The sequence below is a fragment of the Centruroides sculpturatus genome, unplaced genomic scaffold (genome assembly GCF_000671375.1).
Source record: "Centruroides sculpturatus isolate CEXI.00-Female unplaced genomic scaffold, Cexi_2.0 scaffold365, whole genome shotgun sequence".
Taxonomy (NCBI): domain Eukaryota; kingdom Metazoa; phylum Arthropoda; class Arachnida; order Scorpiones; family Buthidae; genus Centruroides; species Centruroides sculpturatus.
Window position 1 is genome coordinate 452,478 of NW_019384598.1, and position 19,261 is coordinate 471,738.

A 19,261-nucleotide genomic window follows, 5' to 3' on the forward strand; every position below is an offset into this window, starting at 1 on the left:
ATGATTTCAATTAGTGACTTCAAATTCCTATTTTCAATTAAATAATTTTAAAATTTCTCCTTAAAAGTTTAATCAATTTATAAAATATATACACAATACAAAACATTAAACCCCATTCACATTTGTGCTTTGCTTTTTTTTTAAATTTAACATTTTCCGACTTAATTAAAATATTTAATATAAACATTTTTCCAAAGTATGTCTAATACATAAATTCTTACTTTTATTTAAAAAAAAAAAAGAAAAAGAAAGATTTTAAAAGGAAAACATTTATAGTAAATATTTAACTTTACCGAATTTCGAGACATTTACTCACTTTCTATTGAATACCCTGTGATCCCAGTCAGAAGGTACAGAGGCAACACTGAGGATAGGTGAAATCAGAAGGAGAAAGCAGAATGGTGAAGAAAAAAGATCAGTCAATGCAACCCGTTTGTTTAAATAGTTTTCCCTGTGTACGGATGACTGAAATTCCGAGAACTCGCGACGGTAGAGGTGTACATCGTCACGTCATCTCGGACATGCAGCATGAGTTCGGAGGCTTAGTTTTTTTTTCTTTTTTTTTTTGACAGAGGCATGCCAAAGGTTAAAAATCAAAACAATGCATAGAAAAGAACAAAATTTAACTAGAAAACATATGGGTCAGAGAAAATGCAACTGAATCGGTGCATAACGCAAGTACGGGGAGGGATCGGTGCATGCAATAAAAACAGACTGAACGTGAAATCTACACCTCTCGCATCCGTTTACAATTTTGTCAGAAATTTCTTTGGACAAAAACAGAGTCCAATGTTAATTTTTCGTACTCGTGAAACGGGTCCGTCGGCACAAAGAGACAAGGAAAGTTCAGTCATCTCACTAGATTTATGAAATTTTACAATAAAATTAGGCGACTGAAAGTACCCTCGTCCAAGCTTGTGTGAGAAACGTGATGACCAGGCATTAGGGGTCCTTTCTTCAAATGGGACGACGGCATGTCCGGAGGAGCCGGTTCTGGCGGTGGCGGGTAAGCCCCGTAGCCTTTCAGGGAGACAGTATTATCAATACTAACAAGTGTTTAAACACAAAGATTAAATAAAATTATAAAACCGACATCAACTATAGAATATATCCTTGATTTTTATAGGAGAAAGAGAAATAAATAAATAAATAAATAAAAAAAGATTTAATTTTTTAAAGAACTTTTTAACATTTAATTGATATTCAACATCAATAAAATAAACTACCGTAAAATCAAATATTTATACCGAGATTAGTTACAGAAGTTCCAACAGGAAATATTAGGAAAGTATAATAATTAGTACAGTATATCATTTAACACTGAAATATAAACAAGGATAGTCATATAGCAAGTTCAACAGAAAGAAAATAAGGAGGATCAAAATAATATCGTCACATTCCGGGCAAAGCGGTACGAGAGTTAAAGTTCCGCCGGTTGGTCGGCGATAAATGAACGGAAGACAGACGAAATTTTAACTTTCAAACGGCTTTGCGTAACACGTGACTATATTACTTTTATCATAAGAAGAAAAATTATGCAGGATTCTAAATTTGTAATTTTTAAAAATGAAATGTTTAAAGTGGATGAGCAACCAAATTATAAATATATCTATTGATAAGAGATGCACGGCTGTCCTTTTAGCTAAATGTTACAGAATCAAAACAAATACTTTGTATGTCAACAATTTGTAAAAGTGAGCTCAGATTCATTCTTCGATTTGTTGTAACAAACTAACTGTAGTAAGAATCGGTTTTCCACAACAAAATTTTTGTTTCAGGTAAATTTTTATACTTCGATTTGTTAAATTTGGAATGTTACTTTTCTTTGAAAACAGTTATAATAATGTAGTAATAAATACTGATAAATTTATTTATAAACATCTCGTTTACGTTCAGTCAATAATAATAATATTTTTATTGATTTTCTGATGCTAAACTGATTTACAACAGCCAGTACTATGGAATCGGCATTAGATGCACATAATACAGATAACCAAATGCTTTTTATAAGCTGCATTCCGAATAATTATAAATATAAACTCTAAGGGTCGGTTTACAGTCCAATGACAGCGTGGTACTGTGACAGTAGAGTTCCACCATGTATACCATCGTCCATTCCACTAGAAGTCAAAGTATAGATGTAAGCTTCTGGTCTAGTGACGAAATGATTTCCATGTTTGGTCCCAACACCACCGGCCAAAGTGATCATAAACTGGATGACATTTGTGTTGACAATGACGACGACTAGCGATCTCAAAACTCCACACTGACATCGGACTATAAACTGGCCTTTAAGCTGGATATCCACATGAACAATTTCACTGCACCAAGCTAATATATAATCACATGACTTTCGCACATATTGCATGGCTAATATCCACTATGCTTCATTTGTATGCTATCTGGTGGAAAATAAATAAATGGATTTGCGCAACAAAAAAGTACAGTACATCCAGATCACTCATCCAGTTAGGTGCACTTTAGACACGTTGCTCATTTTTTTCAATCATGCATGGCACAAAAAGCATTTTATACGACACAGTGAAATCACTCGTGCAGATACCCAGTTTAAGCGAACGTAACACATACAGAAAAATACACAACAGCAATTTATAATAAGAATTTGCACGATCAAATCAAGGATGCTTTTATAAATGAAAGTCACTGGCAAAGCATAATTTGAACACAATAGTTGAAAGTTTTTCAAATTAAAACATAATTAAAGTCTACACAATAAAATATATACAAACAATTTGTAATCAATTATCCGAAAACATGCATAGTAGAACCCAATTTTCCAAGGTAATGTGACAAATATAATGCATCACCAAGCAAATCAAACAGTAATAAACTTTGTTTTCTCTCGTCATCATACATCCTTCCTCCGATTCAACTCAGATAAAACTGAGAATGTCCTAGCCCTAATGAGGGCTAGTGTCAAACTTCATTTCTTGATGAAATAAAGAAGAAGCCACATATTTCCTATGTCTATTTTTTACATCAGATTGCCCAAGAGATATGATTCCCTCCTGCCGAAGTTAAGATTTCTGTGCTTGAGGAAGGTTATCAGGACAATACGCAGAACTTTGTACTCGAGACTATCTAGTTTGATTAATTTCGAAAACTGCCTGTTTAAAGAAGGCTGTACACACTTCTAGGAGGCAAACATTAAATTTATTAACATACAAGAGAGACTTACATTTGTTTGCCCTTTGTAAAAAATACAAAAAAAAAAAAAATTACAGTGGATTTTTAAATACAAAAAGCCAAAAACAAAGAGATGCACAAGTTCCCATGGATTTTCTCCACCTCCATACTTCATAGATGTTTTGAGAAATGGTCTGATGTATGTCCCTGGAACATATAAACTGAAAATGGAGCTTATCATGCCAGACATTGAGGCCCTCCTTCTTAGAATGAATGAAACACAAAAAAAAAAATACTTCCACTGGAAAGCACAGTTTAGAATTAGAAACGGTTTTAATGAAAAGAGAATCCTATACACCTTCATTATTACAGTGCATTGAGAACACAGAATGTGAAAAAAATCAAGGATGATTGCATAAACTGTTTATAAGAAAGGGTCTGTAGATTTACACACACACACACCACTACCTAACAAAACAAAAGAAACACAACCAGACAGAATACCAAAAGATGCTCCCTTAGATGACCTGCACTAGAAACTAAATCTTGCCATAATGTGTTGGCTTACAATCATTACATGCATAATATATATATATAAAAAAATAGAATCATATGCGGGCACAGGATTAACACACAGACACAGTCCTCATATGTTTACAATTCTCAGAAATAAAAAGACCCAATTAACAACAACAGAGCACCAGGCATATGTAAGATAACTCTCAGAGATGGAAGGTTCCAGAGACACTTAATCTATATAGGTTCGACCACGAGGTCCCTTAAACTAAATAGTAAAACACTAACAAGGTATAAGAATTAAACGTAACCTTACCGAATAGAACCACCCAAATTGATTATCTATATGCATTTCTCTTCTTAATAGGCAACAGCAAAGCCCATTTCCAGACAGAATGGTAATCGGAGATGAGAAATGGTATTATATACTAATGTCATTCGTAAAAGACAGTGACTAGATCCAAAGGTTACTCAAGCTCCTGAACCAAAGTGTGGTCTTCATCCTTGAAAGTTTCTTATGTGTGATGGATTACAAAGAAAATACTGCATTGTGTCAATGAAACAGTAAATGCTCTCTGCGGTGTCAGCAATTGAAGAAAAACATTGTAAAGAACTCCGAGAAATATATGAAAAATAAAAAATAACATTCAATCCCTTACTGTAGTAATCATACAACAAAATTTGAAACAGCTTAATTGGAAAATTCTCCTTTGTCCCGATAGGCCCATCTGGCACGCACACATTACTACCTCCTCCAATCCCTTCGAAACAGTTTTAATTCAAAAGAAGTTTTCCATGTGCACAAAAATGTTTCTTTAAATCAAAATCTGATGATTTTTTTTACAAGGCACTGAAAAACTGTCAGAATTGACAGGAAAAATGTCATATCTAATGAAGAACATTACATATTAGATTAAACAATTTTGCTTTTAATAACATCTACTAAAACTTATACCAATGATAAAAATATGCCCACATGCTTATCTTTTGAAATTTGGTTATTAATAAAAACTAATCAAATTCTTGGGAGTTTTCTCGACTGTCCTAGTTGAGTGGCTGGCTGCTGAAGGAAACCCATCACAGAGAGGAAAACAGTTTCTAGAATAATTTTTTTAGAAGCCCCACCAATATAGTCACCAATGCCACTAAAAATAGAAGTCAGTTTCTATTTTTAATGCTGGAGACAGTTTTCTTTCCCAAAAAAGTACCACCACAAAGCCAAACAAACGTACTTACAATAAAATTAAATTAGTTTACACTATAACAACAACATCAGAAAAATATTTACACACAATTATATCACTATACCCTCTTTAAAGATTGCACAGTGTACTATTCAATAATGAGATAAACTGCCTATTGTTAACAATCTATGATTCAGAGAAATGTTTGCACCTTGTCTCTTAGGAGAAAATTGCCATCTCAAAGTTTTAGCGCCAAAAGTTCTCCCGAATACGGTACCAAAAATAAACCCGAGGGATTACTTTTGAACAGGGTATATTTGCAATAATATCCAGTAATTGTTATATATAATTATCTCTTGTCTTTAGTTTTGTGTATCTAGAAACTTGTGAAGTGATGAGACAATCTGCATGAAAGGAAAATAGATGCTGGATGATCTTTGACAACTCTATGGGCAGTGTCATCCAACATGAAACATCAACAATTTAAGAACTTGTTTTGAGATGTCAATTCAAATAGCAACAGGTTGAGACCGTAGTATGGAAAGACAGACCTCGACCAAAGTGCAATAAGCATACAAAATCTGGCCTACGGCCTTCCTTGATCAGAAATTCTCTCTCTACTTGTTGCATTTGATTGGATAAAACTAAGATGTGCTGAGTGTAAGAAAATGGCTTCTTTCGGCTTTAGCCTGTTACAATTAATGACCAAATATCTACTATATTGCACTGGCATATCAAGTATGTGAATCATTTAAATGACCAATATATCATGGTATATCATGGTAAAATAATATACCGATCACATATAATTAAAGTACAGATTCCAAGGTTCTGCAAGAAATGATAGAAGAAAAACTGAAGCATTGAATGTTGCACAAAAATTTATTCTGCGACATCCTTAAGTTATATTTAGCTTGATAAATATGTGTTATTCTTTTAACGATTACAAAACAAAATGTAAAATTTATGAGCAAAAATCATTATTAATAAGAAGATTCAAGAAGCAAATCATTTATAGTTGCAAAATTAACTGCTCAAAAGAAACAAAATGAATAATCGGACAATTGACATAAATCGAACAATGCTTAATTGTTTATTATTATTATTATTATTATTGGTATTATTTTACAAAGGAGTCAAAAGTTAAACCAGTAAAATTCTTTACTAATAGATGCACAAATGATACATTATCATGTTACAATGTGAAATGGCATCAATGCATTATTATTATTATTATTCTCACAATATTAGCTTATATTAATTAATGTTGATACATCAAAACGACGTGCTTTTGACGATCAACTCCGAAATATATTTTGGTACATATGCTGAAATAAAAAATTGCACGAAGGAACATTGAGATACAAAACAGCAAACAATTCTAACAATTTATTGGTGTTTAAAGACATCAAATGCCAGGATTTTAGATCCAATGTCTAAACTTCTGCAGTTAAGCCTGCTGCGCTCAAGGATAAAATATGCTCCTCAAAAGTGAAATCGAACACCATGCAGAAATGCACATAGCCACATGCATATTGTAAAACCGATAGAAATGACAAAGATATGCAAATAATTAAAACAACAAACAAAGATGTGCAACCGCACCTGTTTATTCAGTAATAAATATGACCATCACAAGCAGCTGTATAAGTCACTATATAGCATGGCATATTATCAATGAGACAATTAATGATTCCCTAATATATCCCTTGCCTTGTAGCGTCCACTGCAACACCTGTGTCAGCTACAATATGCGGTGTCCTTGGTGCAACTCACGACAGACAAGGTCCCACAGTGTTCAATGAGAGAGAGATCCAGAGAAGCTACTGGCCAGAGAAGGATGCAAATTCTGTTGAAGCTGATGAGAGTTCATCTTGCAGCACGCAGTCAGGCGTTGTCTTGTTATAATACTGTGTGATGTGTGGCCTGCACCAGTGGCTGAACCAATTCTCCACAATTTGTGTGATGTACCGGTCCATTGTCAGAGTACTGGAAATATGCACCGGGGCTGTCTGCTGATTGAACGTAATACCTCCCAAACCACAAGGCCCGATATAGGATGCTTGGAGAAAAGGACAGGATACCGTCACATCCCTCATTCCCCGGGATACCGTCACATCCTTCATTCCACCACAGACATAAGCATGATTCATCTGTAAACAATACCCAATGCTATTCAGTGGTCCAGCTGCAACAACAACACCACCATACCAAGGGTGCAGCCATGCATCAAGTAGTCAATGTAACCCCTGTTGTTGGATGTCATATGTGCAGCCTGACTTCATGCAACCTATTGTAAATAATTTGGGTGGATACAGATGCACCCATTGAGGACAATAGATGGCTTCAAATGTGGCTGGCAAAAGGGTCCCAACAGGTTGTTTGGCAAATCTGTCAGTCTGTGCTTTGTTGTGCGCCAGTGTAGTCCACTTCCTCTTTGGCATGTTCACAGATGCTCCTACGTCCATTGTCACACATTGCTGGACTGTACTCATACTGTTGGGCACAGTATGAGTACAATCATGGCAACTGTTATATGAGTACAATCATGGCAACTGTTATACAATTATGGCAACTGTTCATATTGACAAACCAAGGTCGTGCAGCTGAAGGATACAATCTCATTCCCCAGCCATTAACTGGTATTCAGCTTACTGTTGTCTTCAAAGCATTTTCTATGCTTCTTCGAAAGTTCAGCTGCTACAAACCATCACTGACAGCATTAATGGCCAAAGCTGGCTGCTGGTCTTTATAGCCCGAAACTGGGTACCAGATGATCTGATGTGTACACAAACTTAACAATTGTATATCTCTGTCACCTCTACCAGTCTGTAATTTGCATGTGGTTTCATGCATTCTTTCATGGTATTGCAATTTCATTTTTGAGGAGTGTATGAATAAGAAAAAGTATCTTTAAGCAAAAACACTAAAAGCTTCAGTTACTACCATTCTTTCACAATTAGTCAGACTATAAGGAAACTGTTTTGAATTGCCAATAGAAAGCCTCAACTAACAACTTATATTCTATAATACTAAAGGCAAAGACAAAATGTCCATTTTCTGTTTTAGAATGAACTAAAAGTACAGTACACTTGTTTAAAAATTTGGTATCCATACTAGAAAAAACTCCAGCAATGAGTTGCTCCACTTTCCTGGCAAAATTTTTTTTTATATATTTTTAACTATTATAAAATGGCAAAAAGCTTAATTTTCAGAGTAGGAATGGGTTTTATGAAGAATTGTAAATGCTAATAATGAGTAAAATTGTCATTAAGTCTGACCCTATTAAAGATATACACAACATCCTTTATCTCCCCACCCCCTCAATCTTTAATCACCAAAATTTAATAGCACGAATCCCCCTAATAAAGAAACCTCCCTGCAAAACTTCAGAAATTTTCGACAAAAAGTACACAGATATTAAGCTTCAAAGAGGGTGAACAAAATTTGTTCCCTCCACACACATCCATACATAAAAACCCCCAAATTTTTTGGCACATTTTAACAATTGAAGGTGTCTTGAGCCCAAAAATGTAAAAATCTTTGTGGTCATTTTTTTACTGATCAATCCCTTTTATATACACTGTTATTCAAAATTAAGAGAATACGCACATTTTGTTGATTTTTAACAAAAAAATAATGAACTGAAAGTACAAATTATGCCACTGAATAAGAATGCACTGGGGCAAAGTTTACACAGCAGAAGGCATGAAAAGCACATGTGACTCTGTCCGCATATTAGTTCCTCATACTCCTTGGTGACATTCATTGTTTTTCTTGCAAGAGTTGGTTCAATTTCACAAGCAATCAGGTAACATGAGTAGCCACACTTCTTGATGACGAAATGAGGTGGAGAATTGTGGGTATTGGAGCGGGGCAATCACAAGTGCAGGTTGCTACAGAGATCACTGTAATATCCATTGTCATCTGCAATTTGTGAAAACAGTTTAAAGAAACCGGATCCATATCAAGAGAGCCTGGGTAAGGTCATCCAAAAGTCATGACAGCCAATGAAGATCATTATTTGGCACTTTCAGCGAGGCACCACAGGACTGCTACACCTTTACAGCTATCTTGTGAGCTGCATGCCACCACTGGAACCTGAGTTTCAAGGATTACCATTTTCCTGAGGCTTCATGACAGAGGGCTTTTAGTCAGAAGACCTGCTATTTGCATCTTGTTCACTTCATCACACAAGAGAGTGCATTTAGCATGGTGCAGACATTAACCTTGGACCAGTTCTCTTCACAGACCAGTCGTGATTCCATATGGACATGAATTCTTGACACACCTTCATCTGGAAAGAACCTGGCACCCGATATCTTTCTTCCAACATCTGAGAAAGGGACAGCTATGTTAGTGGAGGTGTCACAGTCTGGGCAGGGATCATGTTAGACAGCCATACATCTCTCCACCTGTTTAACAGAGGGTCCCTGACTGCTGAGAGGTATAGGGATGAGATCTTACCGCCAGATGTTTGATTTTTCAGGGGTGCAATTGGCCCTCAGTTCATTTTTATGGATGACAACACTTGGTCAACGATTATCTTGAAAGTGAGGATATTTGCCAAATGGATTGGCCAGCCAAATCAGCAGATCTAAACCCTATTGAACATCAACACACACAAAAAAAAACCTTTTTAATATCCCAGTATAAACAAATTTAAACAAAACGAACGTTTTCGACCATAAACTTGGTCTTCATCAGGCTAATGGCCAGTATAAATTTGAAACCAGAAATTCAAACACAGTGTTTATAAATTATTTTTAAATTCCAAAATATTTAAATCTTGGAAAACGTTTTTTACCGTACATGTTAATAAAGTGACAAAAATATCTTTACATCCACACACACAAATAATAAGATGAAAATACTGGTGTAGAAACATTATCTACTAGCTAGTGTTATTCCCATTACTTTTTTTCATAGCACCACCTCCATGAATATGAAATACTAGCGGCATCCTTTGCATTAATGCAGTTGCCAGACAGGCCTGCTTTGTATATTTCTAACGCTTCCAGGTTGCAAAGGTGTTGAACTTGATCAGACATTTTTATCAATTTGGCCTTATGGAGGTCGGCTTGTATTTCAGGATCAGTAGCATAGGCCGATAGGACAGTGGTATGTCTCTGGTTGGCGATATCATACCATGTTCTTGTAACCTTTTGTTTAAAGAGCGCTTCGTGGATCTGATGTAAACTAGATCTCGCTGGAATCTGTGATCTCTGAGAGGAACCATATAGACGCCTGATGCCCGGCTTTCATCTGTCTTGTCATTGCGTAACAGCCCATATACTGTGTCAGATTTCTTATATGTGATCTTTGTGTCCTTATGCGTAGCAATTTCCTTATAAATGCATCTTAGGTGCTGGTTGTATTGCAATCACAGTGCGTGATTGGTTGCTGTTATGATTATGTGTGTTATAAGGCTTTACCTGTGAGGTATGAGTGTGGTCAGCCTTTAGCAAGTTGGTGTATTTGCTCGATAAATTACGTATCATGCTTCTACTGTACCCGTGCTTTACTGCTATGTTTTCAATGCGCCTTAATTCAGCCACAGTATCATCCCATCTAGTATGGTGGGCGTAAGCCCTTCTAGTTAGGGCTCAGAACGCAGAGATCTTGTAAGAAAAAGGGTCCGCAGAGTTCGACAGAATAAACATTGGTACGTAGCTAGGTTTGTAATATACGCTGGTTTGCACTCTGCATGCGTCAAGGCGAATGTTGACATCCAGGAAATGCGCATTTGTGTCACTCTTCTGCTCCATTTTGACAGTAAGGCCATATGGGTTATTGTTCATGGAATTTATAAAATCATTTATGTTGGGCTCAGCCTTCCAAAGAATGACAATGTCATCCACATACCTTTTATAAAGTAGGATGTTAGGTAGGAATAGAAATATGATAGGTGGTGCTATGAAAAAAAGTAACGGGTATAACACTAGCTAGTAGATAACGTTTCTACACCAGTATTTGCATCTTATTATTTGTGTGTGTGGATGTAAAGATATTTTTGTCACTTTATTAACATGTACGGTAAAAAATGTTTTCCAAGATTTAAATATTTTGGAATTTAAAAATAATTTATTATCACTGTGTTCGAATTTCTGGTTTCGAATTTATACTGATGAAGACCAACTTTATGGTCGAAAACGTTTGTTTTGTTTAAATTTGTTCATACTGGGATATTAAAAAGGTTTTTTTTGTGTTGATTTATCTTCCCAGGAGTTGTGCGAGAGGTTGTCCTATTGAACACGTGTGAGATACTCTTGGGAGGGCAATTGCAGCTTGCAACCCCCTCTGAGAATCACCCAAGGGCTGAAAAATGCACTGCTGCAGGAGTGGGACTGTCTGCCACAGGGACTCATCAGCTGCCTTGTTTCCAGTATGACATTGCAATGTGAGAGCTGTATGACTGCGAGAGATGACCATACCCCATATTAGAGTCATTTTATGTTTGATCTTGCAATGTAGGTTTTGGACATTCTTGCATTGATGAGCCTTACTGACAATCACAAGTGCATACCATGACTGTTGTATAGTACAGTGGTGCCTCGTATAACGTACTTAATCCGTTCCAGGTGCACGTCCGTTATGTGAAAAGTCCGTTATAAGAAACGCATTTTCCCATAGAAATACATATTAAAACATATAATTCGTTCCGCAGCACAAAATAACTGTACTGTACCATAAAAAAAAAAAATGAAAATGGAGCAGTCACCAATTATGCCAGGTAGTCAGATGTTGTGAGGAGGTGGTGGAGGATCACTTTATTCACACATTCATACAGATACAGACTTTTTACACATTGCAGCAGGTCTCTTTTTATTGTTTTTTAATCAGAGTCAGATTCAGGAGAGGCTACTGGGGCTTCCAGGGTCAACTCCTCTTGTTCCATCTTTTGTCTTTTGACAGCTGGCTTTTTGAAAAACATGTCCAAAGCGGTCTGTTTCTCTCTCTTCTTCAACACCTGTCGGAAATGACGGGCAAGGGTGTCATTGTAGAGATCATTGATCCTTTGGCCTCAACTGTGTTTGGATAATGAGTGTTGGTAAACTCCTGAACCTCTCCCCATTTGACAAGGAAGTTTCTGTCAACTTTCATTCCTTCTGATGATTTCTTTGCTTTGTTTCAATTGAAATCACCTTTCTGTTTTTTTAGAAGCCATGATTTGCACAACACTTGAATAAATGTAAATACCCTGCACTGAGGTGATGTACGTAATAAACAAGATAGCAAGCCGAATCCCAACGGGAGCTCTGTACTTCAGATACACTAATAATATATTCTAATAATATTAATATATTATAAAAATAGCAGATTGTCATTGGCAACGGCAAAAGAGTGGAAACATCATTCGCACTTGTTCGCAGAAAGTCCATTGTTCACCTAACGTAACTGCCGAACAAAAAGTCCTGTTGTTCGCAGCCAGTCCGTTGCTCGAGTCACGTAACGGCCAAATAGAAAGTCCGTTATTCGAGGCGTACGTTATACAAGGCACCACTGTATATATTTTCTCTTATATAACTGCATATCCATGCAAAACTTCATTAAAGTGTGTCCATTAGTTTTTCAGAAATTCAACAACATGTGTAAATTCTCTTAATTTTGAACACCAGTGTATAACAGACAAAAACATAAAAATGAATTCAAATATCACATTAAAAGTAAAAATATAAGCAACTTGTTTATATAAAATACTAGTACACTCACTGCCAAAAGTTAAGCACAGAGCAGAAAATGTTCATGTCTGGAAAGCAATCAGCATTTGAGAGGCTGCAATTCACTGCAGAGGTAGGTGGAAGTATGCAAATATGTTACGTTACTATCAATCATGGTTATGTGTCCTGAAATATGCAAAACAGGCAGTCGTATAAGAAGCCAGCCTTCTGAAGTGTGAGAGGAGTTGCATGTAAGTGCCGAGAAAAAGTGTGGAGAACTGTCGTATAATTACTGTGCGTGATTGACATGTTTCTATGGCTTCCAGAAGACGAATGACAGACAGTGAGCGCTGGCAGTGTGTGGGACGCCTTGAAGCAGGCCAATCAATCACAAATGTTGCTCCTTTTCTTTGGTGTTCATCATTTCGTCATTTCACAGTTATGGAAACAATTCCAAACAAGCCAAACAGTTGTCCAAAGACCTATGGCCGGTTCCCCAAGGGTTATGACCCTTGAGGAAGATTGCTATATTGCTGTTGTAGCCAAGCAGAATTGAAAAGCAACTCTACACATGTGACGTCGATGGTTGCAGCAGTCATTGGTAAAACGATATCTGCTACTACTGTGCGCCGAAGTCTATACATGAACGGACTGTATGCCCGAGTACCACGAGTTTGTGTTCCACTATCCGTCCAATCCAGAGGCACACGATTAAAGTGGTGTTGGCAACATGTGAATTGGACTGTGTCTGATTGGGGCAACATTACGTTCACGGATGAGTTGCGATTTTCCCTGGAGCCAGATGACAAGCATGTAGGAGTATGGAGAAAAAAAGGCGCACACAATCATCCCCAGAACATCATCGAGTATCACGCATTCTGAGGTGAAAGCATTATGGTGTGAGCAGGCATTTCGTTGGGATATCACACCGACCTGCACATTTATCGAGGGGGTTCTGTGATAGCTGTCCAGTATCGGAATGAAGTCCTCAAACCCATTGTGAAATTGTACGCTGCAGCAGTTGGTCCTGCTTTCGTTTTAATGAATGATAACGCACGACCCCTTAGAGCTGCCCTCGTCGACGACTACCTTGACTGAGGGAATCACGCATATGGATTGGCCAGCATACTCGCCAGACCTCAATCCCATTGAGAATCTTTGGGATGCCCTTGGCGGTGCTGTGTGTGCACGTTTTCCACCCCCTGCCACTCTCAGAGTTGCAAACTGCTATACAGGAGAAATGGCACTTATTTCACTCTGGAGTGGTTGATCACCTCATGGAAAGCATGGTTACATGCTGTAAACTTTGTGTAAGGATGAGGTGTGACCATTTACCCTATTAATGTCGGTTTTGTTTGTTTGTTTTGAATTTAAACATTGTTTTGTTAATGATTCCAATATGATTTCATCTTATACTTTATGAGAATTCAATATTGTTTTCATCTTTCTATGTAATTCTTTGTGTTGTTTCATGCATAAACATATTTGCTACTTTCCGGCCTCATTTTGTGTCAATCACAGTTTTATTTGTCAATTTTTTCGCAGTTTACTGCTCCGTGCTTAACTTTTGGCAGTGAGTGTAGTAAAGGCAGTCCCCAACTTTTGAATGGGGCAATCCTAAAAACCAGGGCTGTGGAATTGGAGTCGAAGTCGTGGCATTTTAGTCAAAGTTGGAGTCATCAAAAATCCTCTGACTCCAATTCCCTTTTACTTTTCAACTTGTTATGTATATAAAACGGAAAAGTATCGGAATCATGTCAAATTTGACCCTTTGAATTTTTTTCAAATCCAATCCACATGTTTGGAAACCACCTGAACCCAAAAATTGTCAAATAAAAGGGGAAACTTCATGTATGTGTACACGTGTGCTGACGTATAATTTGTTTACTTTCTTTATTCTCTGTTCTGAGATATTAAATACTATCTCTGAATGGGTAAAGTTTAAGAAACAAAATTTGGTGCAGTAACTTGTGTATAAAGGGGCATTAATGCTATTAAATTTTGGTTCTTAATAAAGAACCAATATTTAATAGCATTAACAGGATGGAGACATAGAAGGAGTCATGTTGTATCTCCAATGTGGTTGGACTTAATAAATATTTTACTCCTTATTATCTTTCACAAATTTTTTTTTATAAAACTCATTTCTTCCCTCAAAATTAAGCTTTTTGTCATTTTATGATAATACAGAAGAACCCATTAAGATGTTCTCGCCTGCAAAGTTAGGATGCATATAGAGGCACGATTTAGTTCAACCACTTTAAAGCTTAATAACTCTGTGTTAAAACATCCAACTCCAATTTAAAAACCACAAAAATTATTAGGCTTCAAACAGGGTGAATAAAATCATGCCCCCATACATAGTCTAACATCCATACATACAGAGAAAATCGAATCTTTTGCGTATCTCGACATTTCAAGGTGTCCCGAGTCCAAAAATTAAAAATTTCGGAGGGTCATTTTTTGACCGCTCAAAAGGTGTTAATTTAAACACACAAAACTTTCACAAAATAAAGAATGCATTTTTCTCACGGAAGGTGGCATGCACACATCACGACTACCCATAAACAAAGAAGTCTACAAAAGACGGGTCATTTGAGATACAATCGACCCCCCGATAACACGGTAGACACATTCCACTTTTTATGAAATTCACGTTCTACGAGTCCTTAAATACATGAGCCAATCACAGCCCGGCACGTCTGCACTTTATGGACTACAGCTGTTCGAAAGGTTTTCTTCCATAAAATTAATTGATTCTAGACTAATTTGACTCAACATTTCCAACACAAGTATAATTTGTTAGGAATAATCCATAAAAACTATGCTATAAACAAAAAATTGTAGGATTACTTACCAAATGTGCACCGTTCGACGATGCCATTGCTTAAGCTTGTTTTCGTCGCGGAGCGGCACATCGAACAGGGGCACTCGTTTCCTGATAAATTATTTTTCTGCGAAAAATTTGCTGAACTTTGGAGACATCATTAATATAAATATAATTTTTATGGACGTTAAATAATAAATGGTTTTTAGTAGGTCCGCTGCTCATTTAAACCCAATGGTTTGTGCAATATCCGCTATTGGTCTAGATTCGACCAATCCTGTCGCAACACGAGTTGGCGATGACGTTTTACCGCATTTTAAGAGTTTCTTTTAGCGTCTTTATACGAATACAATCGCAATTTTTTCACCACGATATACGAATCCGCATTATATGAACCCATGTTATAGGGTGGTCTACTGTACTTAATTTATTATTATTTAACTTTCAAGACTGAGACTTCTCCTTACAAATGCATACATGTTTTGACAATAATTTAATAATTAATTGTTATAATAATATAATTAGAATGTGCATACCCATAGATTTGCATCTCTGCGCCAAAATATTGTTCACAATAGTAACAAATAGAAAAAGAGACATGGTTACTCCGTCGACATTTTGGACATAATCGATGGAGGTGTACCATAGAAGAAGGAATGCTATCTTGTGGGACTCGTAGTACTGTTATTATTACAAATATGTGTGAAATGCAGGTGAAGTTAGGAGCATGAGTTATTAAAAAACATTTAATTAAAACCAATTTCATCTTTGGTCTAATTGCCATATGCGCATCGGCCAAAAACGTACAGAAGTCCAAATCTGGCAAAAGCAACTTAAGAGTATAAAAGCATTACATATGAAACAGCGTGTTGGCCAAATGCCTATATGACCGCGCACACTTATACATTTATTACACTGGCAACTCTTTCCAACTTTCTTTCATAACTTTCATTTTAAGTTGGCTAACCAAACAACTTATTTTCAAAGTATCTAAATTATTATAATGTTTAAAGGGATAATTAATTCATAAGAAAACAGGTGCGTTGTACAAAATTCATTATTTAGAATGTGTATCCCTAGTTAACTTTAATGTATTCTGGCAGTTTCTTAGATAAGATTATTTAAATTTGGAATCCTGCACAATTCTTTAAGGTTTACGATATTCATTTAATTGAGACATTCCATATCAAATCCTTATTTGCTTCTGTTTTAAATAAAAAATTATTAATCATTCACGTAAAAATATTAATACAAAATAGTTATTATAAAGGGAAGAGATTGTACAACAGAATAAAAATGAATTCCACGAGGGATTTAATTTTATATTGAAATGGTCTATCGCATCAGACATGGAATGAGCTCAAAAAACAATATCGATCACAAGAAAAATGTAAAAAATAAATTCAAGAGTTTAAAGAAAGAAAGGCAAAAGGAAAAAAATAATAAAAATACATCACAAGATGCCAAACAAATTGCAAGAGTAAAAGAATTTTATTCACCACTGAGGCCCGAAGAGAGTGTGTCGTCGTCGTCCGTAATACTGTCGGACGCCTCCAGGTCGTCGGTTCCCCTCGAGCCGGGAGCCGGACTGGGGTGGCTGAGACTGGGAGCAGAGGGCGTGGAGGGCATCCGCATTCCGCCAGATGTCAGACTACTAGACTTTTTCAGTTCGTAGTGTGAAAAGGGGAGAGATTTCTCGGGGACGCCGGGTCTCCTCCGTCCCGTGGCATACAGAGAGGAGTGCGCCACTCCGGAAGGCCATCGGAGATGGTGGGGAGGAAGGCGAGGCGAATAGTGCAGCTGACTTTGGTAGGAAGAAGAAGAAGAGTTCCTAGAGAGAGGAACTAGAGCCGGAGGGGGAAACGTGAGATCTATGCCGGCATGCGGCTCCCTTTCGTGTCGGGAAGGCGGAAAAGAAGGCGACGCCCCAGCTTTCATAGCGACCACGTGGTCCAGAGACTCAGTGCTGGGAAAGGCTTGCCGATATAATTCTGCAAAGGTGATCGAAGCAATATGCTTGTTAAGAAAACAGAAATTTCTCTGAATAAGAACATAAATTTATATCTGAATAGATATTGTCCCAAATATTTTAACTTATTTCACTAATCTATATGTTATCATTAAGGAACGCAGTTCTAAAACCAAATAAAACTTAGAAAAACATTTAATTTTCACTGTACTGAACTTGTTTTGTCAGAACAAATAATTTGGTACTGTCGTATTAAGTGAAACACAAATAATATTTACAAACATAGATATATTTTGTGTGAAAATTAAAGCAAAAATTAAAAACTACAAATCATAATCTTCTAATTTTTATATTCATTATATTTGACTTTCATCTTACTTCATCTTACTTCAAGTGTAACAAATTTCACAAACTTTAGATGAAATGAATTAAATTTCATTATTTGCTAGCAAAATCTATTTCATTTTCCAGATTAAAATCGAAATATTTCTTCGTTAATCTGTCAATAAATACTCTTATTATCAAAAGTTTGTCTGATTGCAACCAAATCAATCTATTTTTAATTATTTTAAAATGTTGCCCGGTACTAAGTAAACAAATGACAATGACTCTTACTTGTATAAAAATAGTTTTAGAAAAGAGAGAACAATATGATCACCTTGTAATGAATAGTAAAGACCATTTATTTTAATCATACATATTCATTTTTCAATATAATTGCCATTTAAAGCAAAATGATTTTCAAACATTTGATCCATATTTGCACTCTTTGCACAGAAAGCTTTCAGATTTTTCCATGATCCGAATACTCAAAAACCAGGGCTGTGGAGTCGGAGTCGTGGAGTTTTGGTGTTTTAGCCGGAGTCAGAGTCGGTAGATTTTTATGCGACTCTACAGCCCTGGCAGGGCTGTGGAGTCGGAGTCGTGGAGTTTTGGTGTTTTAGCCGGAGTCGGAGTCGGATTGTAAGGAAAAGTCGGAGTTGGAGTCGGTAGATTTTTACGCGACTCCACAGCCCTGTCAAAAACACACACCCACACCCCAGTATGGCAGCTTGAAGTTTGAAGTCTGATAAAAAGTGTCAACCTTTTAACATCTATAAGTTTTGAACAAGTAGAAGTCTACTTTTAGCCAGATCCGAGCTGTAAATAGGATTTCGAATAACCAGTAGTCCTGGGTTTTTTAGCATATTTGTCATTTCCTTACTGTATATCTTATTCCTTGTCCACAGTGCCCACCATTTGGATCGAGATTTTCAGACTCTACCCCGTTATTTCAAAAATTACGGAATGTAATGAAATGCCGAAACTTTTTGTTGATCTCGACAAAGTTTGAGCTGCCATACGAGAGTGGGTGAAAGAGAAACTAATTGGTTTATTTTGCATGAAAAGGCGAAAGGGATCAAACATTTGAAAATGTGTGTCACTCTAATGGCTACCACAAGTTAAAGCTAGATTAAGATTCAAATCCCAAGTTTGATTAAATTCAGTATTCATTATGCATTATTTCTGGATTTAACTCGAATACAAAAGTCATGTATGATATAGATGCTTATTTGCGACGACCTACATGAAATTTAAAATCGTCATAAAACTCGAATACATCCGTGTCGTTTTACAAAATATGCAAATAGTGCCTGTGTTAATCCGTAATTTGAGAAGTAACTCGCCAATGACAGCACCAAGAATAAGCAATTGTTTATCAAACAATTTTGTCGATATAATTCCAGTTTTATAACTTTCTACCTTTTTCAGCACACTCCACTATAGCGGTGAAGTGCTTATGTTTAAGACTTTTGTCCATCTGTCAGATGTCCACGCGCATGCGCAATGACTTCACTTCCATTACCTAAGTGTTATGTTCAGTTCAATCCATTTATTGCGCATGTGCGTGGACATGCGCAACTACTACTTGATTCCAAAAATTTATAAAATTTATTTTAAACAAAATTAATATTTG

At 36.4% G+C, this 19,261-nt stretch overlaps 2 protein-coding genes and 1 long non-coding RNA gene across 10 annotated transcripts in view; 1 reads left to right on the top strand and 2 right to left on the bottom strand.

The window, feature by feature from the left end:
* The window catches only part of LOC111624931, a 34,359-nt gene extending 28,098 nt beyond the window's left edge, over positions 1-6,261 (top strand). For both annotated transcript variants that reach the window (XR_002756657.1, XR_002756658.1), the window contains exon 4: positions 4,031-6,261. This is a non-coding gene — a long non-coding RNA (uncharacterized LOC111624931). The remainder of the gene's footprint in view (positions 1-4,030) is intronic.
* Positions 1-19,261, bottom strand: part of LOC111624929 (rho GTPase-activating protein 190-like) — a 134,394-nt gene that overhangs the window by 23,637 nt on the left and 91,496 nt on the right. The window lies entirely within an intron of this gene.
* Positions 15,672-17,566, bottom strand: LOC111624930. The gene has a single exon (XM_023367921.1). It carries the CDS (start codon positions 17,271-17,273, stop codon positions 16,827-16,829), a length of 447 nt encoding a protein of 148 aa, XP_023223689.1. The 5' UTR covers positions 17,274-17,566; the 3' UTR covers positions 15,672-16,826.